At 47.2% G+C, this 9704-nt stretch overlaps 3 protein-coding genes across 3 annotated transcripts; 1 reads left to right on the top strand and 2 right to left on the bottom strand.

The window, feature by feature from the left end:
- Positions 1-20: 20 nt before the first annotated feature.
- On the bottom strand, positions 21-3235 carry LOC128273454 (regulator of telomere elongation helicase 1 homolog). The gene is made up of 4 exons (XM_053011420.1): positions 3038-3235; positions 2128-2964; positions 195-2067; positions 21-121 (listed from the first exon to the last, which is right to left on the bottom strand). Exons 1-4 carry the CDS (start codon positions 3233-3235, stop codon positions 21-23), a joined length of 3009 nt encoding a protein of 1002 aa, XP_052867380.1.
- Positions 3236-3700: 465 nt separating this feature from the next.
- LOC128270167 (DNA repair protein complementing XP-C cells homolog) lies at positions 3701-7309 on the top strand. Its single transcript, XM_053007573.1, has 5 exons — positions 3701-3876; positions 4031-5579; positions 5662-6552; positions 6612-6780; positions 6863-7309. Exons 1-5 carry the CDS (start codon positions 3701-3703, stop codon positions 7153-7155), a joined length of 3078 nt encoding a protein of 1025 aa, XP_052863533.1. The 3' UTR covers positions 7156-7309.
- Positions 7177-9151, bottom strand: LOC128274884 (probable cytochrome P450 28a5). Its single transcript, XM_053013224.1, has 4 exons — positions 8948-9151; positions 8623-8866; positions 8443-8550; positions 7177-8380 (listed from the first exon to the last, which is right to left on the bottom strand). The coding sequence occupies exons 1-4, from the start codon at positions 9133-9135 to the stop codon at positions 7406-7408; spliced, it is 1515 nt and encodes a 504-aa protein (XP_052869184.1). The 5' UTR covers positions 9136-9151; the 3' UTR covers positions 7177-7405.
- Positions 9152-9704: the final 553 nt, after the last annotated feature.

Raw genomic sequence — 9704 nt, 5'->3', positions numbered from 1 at the left:
TTTCCAATTTTTATTAACTCTCATGTGCCACCTATGGTACTCAAATTGTCTCCCACTGTCGATTGACCGATTTTTGCGTCGAATAGTGGTTTATGTTCGTCTATGACAAACCGTCGCATCGCTGCAAAACAAGAAAATGGGTCCCAACGATTAATGGGAAATGCTGAGATGTAGATTGCAGTATCGATGCGTACCTTTCAGAAGATAGTGTACTTGGGACGTCTGGAAGCACTCGCTGAGCTGGGTGTAGTAGGCTGTGAAGTCACTGTCCTTTTTGTACTGTACGACCGCTTTCAAAAAGAGTTTATAATGACCTTCGTCCATGGAGGCTTTAACGGTTTTCAAAAACTCCGTCCGATCTGCCGGTGCCACTGGCGCCGAGGTTGATGGTTCACCCGAAGCAGATACCCCACTCTGCGCTTCCTCCGGCTCAATTGCTTCATATTTAATGCCACGAGTTGGTACAAGGACCACTTTGGGTTTTTTCGTCCTCGAATTGGTGGCTCCTTCGTTGGCGGACTCCCGATCTCGCTTGTACGTGCTTCCAGCCGGACCGCCCTGCGGTGCGCTATCGTACGAAAGTGCGTCACCAAAGTTCACGGAGTGTGTGTGAGCATTAAGGTGCGAAATAATCTTTTGGTCACCGTTGACAGACTGCGTGGCGGTGGGACGTTCCAGATAGTCTGTTATGTTGAATAGGTTTTGCGAAAGCACTTTTAGCTGACCGGTGTTAGCGTTCCCGTCAACCGAAGCGGTCACACTTTGAGTCCGTTGAATGCTCGTGGAACCTTCGTCTGGTTGACTACTTTCGGGTTCTTGTTTGCAACAAATTTCTCTCATCTGTCTGACAGCCGGCTCTGAGATGGTTACAGCGCGGAAGAAGCGAGCCAGCTCGCCGATCACGACACCGAAACCTCCACCGCTGGTAGCACCATTCAGATGGCCACGGATCCACGACGACAGCTGCATCTGCTGGTAGGAGTTTTGGAACCGTGCATCGCATAGCAAAATCGCACCGAAATCGTGCCGGTGACGTATCACCCGTCCAATCGCTTGATTAACGGCCCGGGCCGCCTCCAACGAGTACCACTCGTCCCCGGTGATCATTTCATTTTCCCGCGTGCGATTCACATTTAAATATTGCTTTTTCAGCACGACACGCGCATCCATCAGCGGCGGAAATGGCAACCCGGTGATCATTACCGCGCGTCCGTTGTTGTCGGAAAAGTCCAGCCCTTCCGAAACCTTTCCCCGGCAGACGGCCATAAAAATGGCACCCTTCGTTTGCGGGTCATTGATCTTGGCGTAATATTCGTTCATCGTGCTGTTAAACGAATCTTTGCCGCGCGGCTCGATAAAAATCGCTTTCCTTCGGTTTATTTGTGCCCAAATGCCACTCTTCTGCCACTCCTCGGCGCACTTGTTCAGCAGCGTGTACGAGGGGAAGAACACGAGCAATCCGTTCGGGATAACGGGGCAGCACGCAAGTACGGTACGACCAAGCGAGAGGACGTACTCCGGGTTGTTCCGATTGTTGTAGCTCGAGTTGAGCGTTACCTTGTCCGGACCCTGGCTAACGACTTTCACCAGCACTTGATTGCGATCGATAATGTGCGGATTTTCGAGCGACACGCCGACAGGAATGTTAAGCTCGTTGATGAGCGGCCGCAGTGGGGCCAGTGTGCCGCTGGTAAGAATTATGCTACGAATGTTTCTGCACGTTAGTTGCCGCATGCCGAAACCGGGATTGAAGCACCAGAAGTAAACGATCTTCGCATTGTTCTTCGCAGCGGTTTCACTTTGTTTCTTCGAGGTCCACCCGTCCGCTCGTTTCGCGTTGCCTTTCACGGGTTTCGAGTCCTCGGGGCTGATGTGCACCTTGAAACATCGCTCCACCGCGTCGCGGTAGTTGGCGTCGCCGTCCGAAAATACTACCTCCAGAAAATCGGCCAAGTTCTGCAGACCGGCACCGCGTCGCGAGAAATTATTCTTCTCCGATACTGTGGCAAGATAGGAGATGAGGGCATTCGTTACCTGCAGGATCACGCCCTTGTTGGCAAAGTTTATCTGCAACAAAAAAAAGGTCATTTAACCAAGGGAGTGACTCGTTGGCACGGGACTACTTACGTTGGCTTTTTCTAGCAGATCGAACACGTACGTCCCAGCGAAGCTAGTGCCCTTGCTAAACTCGATCGGAATCGCATCGACCTCCTTCTCCAAGCTGATAATCATTTCTTTCAGAAGCACCAAATCCTCCAAAGTGAAATCCTTCTTTTCGTCCTCCGCATCCATACCCGGCAGACCGCCGGAATCGTTCATGGCTTCCATGACGGACGTGATGTCCTGGATTGCGAGCGCAATATCGGTTGAGCTGATCTGCGACGAACCGGACTCTTCGCACATTTTCTCCACATTGTGTGCCTCGTCCAGGATAATGATTGAGTTTTGAAGATTAAGGTTGTTCGCCTTACGCGCCTTGGCATCGAGCAGATAGTTGTACGGCATGAAGAGAATGTCCGCCCGGTCGACCAGCTCCTTCGAGAGATAAAACGGACACGACTTTGTTTTCGTACCGACCGTGATCAGATCCTCGATGTCCAGTATGGGCGTTTTCATGATTTCGCCACTATCCTTGACCTGCTCGACCCGCCGGTAGAAGGAACAACTGCGCGCATTCACCTTGACCTTGCAAAGATTGGTAGTCGTTGCGTTGCCCTCGGATTTCGAAACCTCCGGGTGAATGCAAAGCTGTACGCGTGACCCTAAAATGATGGCCCGAACCGTGCTGTAGCTGGTGTTTTTCAGCTCCTGCATTGCCTGGGACAGTTGCGAATGGGTGCGGGACGCGTAGATAATTTTCATCGTATTATTTCTTTCCGGCTCACCGAAGTGGGTCGCTTGATTAGGAATCGTCAGCATATTGGCGTTTTTGCGCGATGGATTGATCCCCACTTCAGGCTCCAGCTTATCGAACGAGGGGAGCTGAAACAGAATTCCATGAGAAACACGATGAGGCGATGAGATGTTAGCAACCTACATTTGATCTCGTTTGTAGTAACCATGCCAGCGAGGAGCACAGCAAGCTGAGCGTTTTGCCGGTGCCCGTTGGAGATTCCAGCACACCGTTGGTACCATTCTGTAGACAGTTGATCACTTTTTCCATGTAGTTTTTCTGCACTTGATACGGTTCGAATGGAAACTCCACCGAAATCCCGTTGATAAGACACACCGGCATTGCGTGGGGCGAAAAATACACCACAAAACAAATAAATATTAAACTGAAGCACAGGATTGAACTGAGTGCATGAATCGAAGTCAAATGGATATACTAAGATTCAACAGAAACGCTACTATTGAGATTGATGCAATTAAAGCAAAGGCCTCGTGAATGGCGACATAAGGACTGTTTACGCACGAAGATCCCGCCTAAAGGCCCCGCAAATGACAAGCAACAGCTGATGTCACGCACTACAGACACTCAATCAGGCACTCACACTGCGTAACTTTGCGTTTATTGTTCATTTTAATGCCGCGAAGCAAACTGACAGCATAGTGTTTGTTTACAAACGGGCATAACTGTATGTTGTTCGGACAAATTTGGACTTGTTTTGTGACGTGAAAAACGTGTTGAAAATACTTATTAGTTGTTAGGAGACTTACTTTGTGTGGAACGGAAGGTTGGCTTCCTTTGGCCTTCAAGATGAGCGATGATGCCGACGATTTCTCCGCCAGTGAAGACGAATGGTTGCCGGCCAAGTCCAAGGATAAGAAAGGCGAAACTTGCACAACTAGCAGTGGTTTCGATTGCGAGGAAGAACTTAACGAAGGTCGCCCAAAAAACAGAAAAACTCGTAGACGAATCGCAGCCACGAAAAGGTAAGGGCCACAAGAAACCGGTTTAATTTGTGGGATTTTGAATTCCTTGCGACCTTGGTTCTAATACTGATCCTCTTTACCTGTGCCAAAGAAAGGTGTTCATTGGAGGTTATTTCTTTCTATGCTTGATGTCGTATTTTTTTTATTGTTTTAGAAACATATTGACCGCGACACAAACATCGAAGAACAGGCAAAGTTCGGTCAATCGGGCTGTTGGAAAATGTGATCGCTATGATTCCGACAGTAGCGGCGATGAGCACCTGGTCGATCCGACACAGCTGGATTTCAGTTCCAAATTTTTCGATGAAGTATCTGCAGTACAAACGCAAAGTACGGTGGACGGCCACGATGTGGTTCCTTTTTTCGATTGCAATGCCGGTATGGGCCAGCTTTCCGATAGTTCTGAGGCTGAAAGCTTCGATCAGGCTGGCGACACTATCGAACAGTCCCACCTGGGCAAGCAGAAAGAAAAACGTGGCAAAGAATTGATCAGTAAAATCAACGAAATGTCAACGGCTTACGTGAATTTCCAAAATTTTACTCGAACGATGGAAATGGCCAAAAGTAATCTGCAGAGCGCAGCGAAGCAACAGCAGCAAGAGCAGTTCCCCGAAGCATCTGGGGGCAACGCACAGGACGTTTCCAATTTGCTGGCACTAGGTGAAGCGAAACATACTGCTACGGAGCAACCTATTCCACGTACAAAACCTCTGGAAGGCGGACGGAAGAGTAAGAAAGTTGCAGAATCCGATTCCGATTGGGAAGAGGTGGAAGAGAACGAACAGGCTAGTAGCACGCCTGTTCCGAATACGGTACAGATAACACTAAACCCGGAAGCCACTACTCGGAAGAAGCGTAAAAGTGCCGAAATAGATATGGAGGCTTGCATCAAGCGCATGATTAACCGTGACAAACGCGATGATCAGCTCGTACTGCACAAAATGACGATAATCATGGGGATTGCACACGGGAATCACGCCAACCGTGTGCTGAACGACCCAACACTGCTGACGATCGGCAACGGGTTGATACCGTCCAACCGATGCTATCCGAAGGGCCGAACGAATCTTCAATACCTCGAGCAAATCATGACATTCTTCCGGGAAATCGTAACACTAAAAGATACACGTGTGTTTTGCCGCAGCTGGAAACGTCTTACGTTACCGCAAACACTTCGCTTGCAGTTGCTCTCGCAAATGGCCAACTGCAAGCGGGACTTTGTGTATCTGTTCATCGTAGTGCTCCGCTCGATTGGCATCCAGTGCCGGTTGGTACTTTCGCTACAAGTGGCACCGAAACTGGTTCCTACTTCGGAATTGCTCAAGGTACCTGCTAGGAACAGTGGGAAAAAGAAAAAAGTGTTGGAAGACACACAGGACAATACCGAGCACGATCACGATTATAGCGTCCCGAAGAATGCAGATGCAAGCGGATGCAGCAAGCGTAAATTATCTCCAGTGGTGTTACCTCAGCTTGATGGGGCCGATGATGGAGGCAAGCAACGCAAAAGGCAACCCAGAAAAAATACGAAACAGCAACTGGAGAAGCAGAACGACGACAATACATCAACGAGAGAGAACGGAACTGCTCGAATTAGTACAATAGCAGGTTTACGGAACGCTTGCCCGGAAGTCATTAATTCTCCGAGGAACAAAGGGAAACAACCTTTGCAAAGAGCGCCTCAAAAGACAGACACTGCTGAGGTAAGTGCGGTTCAAGTATTTTGGCTTAAACGATCGAGGAAACTAACTCATTCTCTACTTCTAGGGTTCGACAAAACCAGAGACGCAACTGAAATCGGAGAAAAGTAATAACGTAAAATTGGTCGAAACGCTTTCCCCGAAAGCGTCCACTTCTAAAATGGCTCGAAGAGATTATGGCAAAGTGTCGAGTCCAACTTCCAACTTCCATAGTACCAACCCATCGGACATCCAAACAAAGCGTAGCTTGGACGGAGCCACTCAACCTTGGCAACCCTCCCCTGGATCGAAGATCGTTAAAATAGAAAGGTTTAGTGCGAAAACCAAGCGCGCACTCGATCGCCGCGTTCTTTCTTCGGACGATGAACAAAATCGAGAAAAAGCGAACGCTGATGGGACCTGCAAACCGCACAACGAATGGGTTGAAGCGTTCGCCGAGGAAGAGGAACGCTGGATACCCATGGATGTACTCCTTGGTAAACTGCAGTGTGTAGAAGACATTGTTCGGCACGCATCCAGTCCAATGCTGTACGTTCTGGCGTGGAATAACGATGGTTCGATTAAGGATGTATCCGCACGCTACTGCGCTCAGTATTTAACTGTAACACAGAAGCTGCGCATAATGCAACCGTGGATGGACAACACGCTTCTGCAGTTTCGCGGCGAACGTAGCGCACGGGACATCGTCGAGGATCGCGAGCTGAATCGTATACTCGAGGAACGCCCGCTACCGAAAACAATAGGCGAATTCAAGTGTCATCCGTATTTTGTATTGAAACGTCATCTGCTCAAGTTTGAAGCAATCTATCCGCCGGATGCTCCAACGCTTGGCTTCACCTCGAGCAATGAAGCGGTTTACGCGCGAGAATGCGTTCACACGCTTTGCGCACGCGAAATCTGGCTCAAGCAAGCTCGAACCGTGAAGTTGCACGAAACGCCGTACAAAATAGTTCCCGGCCGCCCCAAATACGACAGGGTACGTGTAAGCCATTTGCGATCATTCGGATCAATTTTGAATCACGGCTTTTCTTGCAGTCTTCCGCTCAAAGGTTACCGTCGCAACCGTTGGAACTGTTTGGCCTCTGGCAAACGGAGGAATACGATCCACCGACGGCAGAAGATGGCATTGTTCCGCGCAACGCATACGGCAACGTGGAACTTTTCAAACCTTGCATGCTGCCCAAGAAAACTGTTCATCTTCGCTGTAAGTCGTGATCATTTACTGTGTTTAAACGTGCCATATTTAACATCCTGCTTTTGAGCGGTTTTTTCCTTTTTTCTGCTAGTGCCTGCCCTGAATCGTGTATGCAAAAAATTGCGCATCGACTGCGCGCAAGCGGTTACCGGATTCGAATTTCACGCTGGCAGCAGTCGTCCGGTGTACGATGGGTTCGTTGTGTGCGAAGAGAACCGCGATTTGGTGGTTGACGCTTGGCATCAGGAGCAGGAAGCCGAGCAGCTACGGGCTCGCGAGAAGTACGAAAAACGCGTTTACGGCAATTGGAAGCGGCTGATTAAGGGCCTGCTGATACGACAGAGGCTGCAAAATAAGTACAAATTCAATAACCTTAGCCAGTAGACCAGAGGGTGGAGTGCTGGGCAAAGATTTTTTTTATTCTTATTTATGTTTCTAATTTACTCATTCGTTTGTGTTGATTTACTCGACTGTGAGTCGAGTGGCTGAACTTGGTTAAACCTAAGGTTTGAAATAAAATTCTATGTTTCTCTCTGAACGTTCGTTGTAATGTAAAAAAACTCTTAAAAATACGGCTATTACCGAATGACTTGCATACCGGTTTTAATTCATAAAATTTAAGCCAATTTCAAACCTAAGGAATGGGTTTATAATCGAGCCAAATGCTTCCTTTTGGCATAAGTATGAACATTTTTGGGTCCATCTCAAACGGTTCTTGTGTTTTCCGGTTTACTGTCAATTGGAAATTCTCAATAATTTCAACGATTGCCCGTTTAATCTGCGCTTGTGCAAACCGCATGCCAAGGCACATTCGGGGACCGTCTCCAAATGGAAAGTAGACGCCACGCTCGCGGTATGCCTTGCTGCCTCCATTGGCCGGAGAAAACCGTTCCGGATTGTACCGATGCGGATCATCGTAATATTTTGGATCGAAACTGATCGAATAGTACGGCAAAACGACCGTCGTGCCTTTTTTTACCACTATTTTGCGATCCTTGGGTCCAATCAACGTGGTGTCGGCGGTGCATCGTTTACGAAGTACGGAAATTAAGGGATGCATGCGGAGCGATTCGCAAACGATCTGCTCCAGCATTGTCATTTCCATCAAACTCTCATACGAAATATTGTCTTGTTTGGTCTGCTTGATCGAACGTATTTCGGCTCGCAGTGTGTCCTGTATGTGCGGATTGGACGCCAAATCATACAGACAGTAGGTCAGTACGAAGCTAGACGTTTCTACGCCATCCAGGAAAAATGATACACCGTGTCCCGCCATGTCGATGTCGGTGAGCTGCTTCCGGTCCTGCAGTTGTAGAAGATGATCCAGATAGTCCGTTCGGTTTACTTTATTTTCTCTCCGATAGCGAATCGCATCTCGCATAATGCGGATGAAGAATTCTTCCGTAGTCTTCGGGATGAAAGTGAACTTGTAGAAGCGAGTAACCGACGGACAGAACGCTGCTACCAGGAGAGCCAGCTGGGCAACAAAGTTAAAGTTCATAATGCGCTTGCCCATCTCGCGAATTTCTGATTTTTCCTTCTCGAACGATTGGCCGTTGATAGCAAATATGCAGCTGGCCACAACGTCCGTAGTGTATTTATTTGTAAGCTGGGAAATCATGAAGATTTATACGTTAGTGTAGATACTTACGACACCTCTTTGTACTGTACCTCTTTGGTGTCCAATGTGGCAACCCCGGTGATTCGATCACTTTCACTGTGCACATGTTTCGTCATCCGCTGGCAAACCTCATCCATGAGATGAACGAGTGCTTTAATCTAAACATAACCGAAATCCATAGGTAATTGAAAAATATTCAATCGACAAAGCTAACAATTCGATGAAACTACCCGATTGTTGGTGAAGGCGGGCGTAATTTCTGATCGTCGGGTTTTCCATTTCTCGCCGCTCGAGCTGAATGGATTCCGTGCCATCAGGGGATCAGACTTTTCATCAACAGCATCAGAAAAATCGTTGGCCGCAAAGTCGTGGAAACTTTTGCTGAGCACCTCTTTGATCAGCTCCGGATCATTAACCATTAGCTGTGGTGTGCGAATACTGTAGTAACCGATAACAGGTTCATCCTTATGCTCGCTGCCAAGTTGAGAAAATATGTAGAAGAAGAGAGTCCATCCTTTTCTGCATTCTTGTGTTTTTGCAAAGCCGTTCACTTACTTGTATATTTGATCATAGTTATACACTATATGTCGTTTGTGGGTTAACAGATATGGTATGTTACCGTATAATAGTTTCGGTTTGAGTCCTTTCACGCCATACTTTTCCCAATAACCGAAATTCCACGACAAAAATAGGTACACCAAAGCTGCTAGGCTGGCAATAATACCGAGCAAAAGTAGAATCATATTTGATTGCGATAGCTTCTTGGGTGAACGGCTGGAACTGTACTGGGTTGTGCACCCAGCAGATGCATAGGCCATTCGAATCAATTAACGTTGATTTTGATTAGGTCGTTGTGGTCAATTTAAAGAGGCAATACATTTGATAGTATCGTTGTGTCCTATCGTGTGTGAGCATCGCAGTATCTAGGTAGGCTGCGATAACGTTGCACTTTGCTTCGGGGTGTTTGCTTGAATTCTTTTTTCTAAAGAAGTTGTGTAAATGTTGATTTGATAGTTTCAATAGCCCTCATTCAGCAGCAAATGTTCGATTGAACAAATATCGTACGATACCGTACATCGTACTGATCACAAAACGTCTAATAAAAGAGCTTCCACGCTCTTCTTATAAATTATATTGTGTATTTGCACAAAAAACAGATTACTATTAATAATTGATTGAATTACATTTGATTTACATCAAATTTGTTGGCTTTAACAGCAATTGCTAAAATTTGCAAAACTGCAATGTTTACTAAATACATGTAATGTTTGATTAAATATTGTTACTATAATAACTTTTCTCAATAAATATG

This window comes from Anopheles cruzii, chromosome 3 (genome assembly GCF_943734635.1).
Source record: "Anopheles cruzii chromosome 3, idAnoCruzAS_RS32_06, whole genome shotgun sequence".
Lineage (NCBI taxonomy): Eukaryota > Metazoa > Arthropoda > Insecta > Diptera > Culicidae > Anopheles > Anopheles cruzii.
This window is presented reverse-complemented; position numbering and strand designations above follow the sequence as displayed.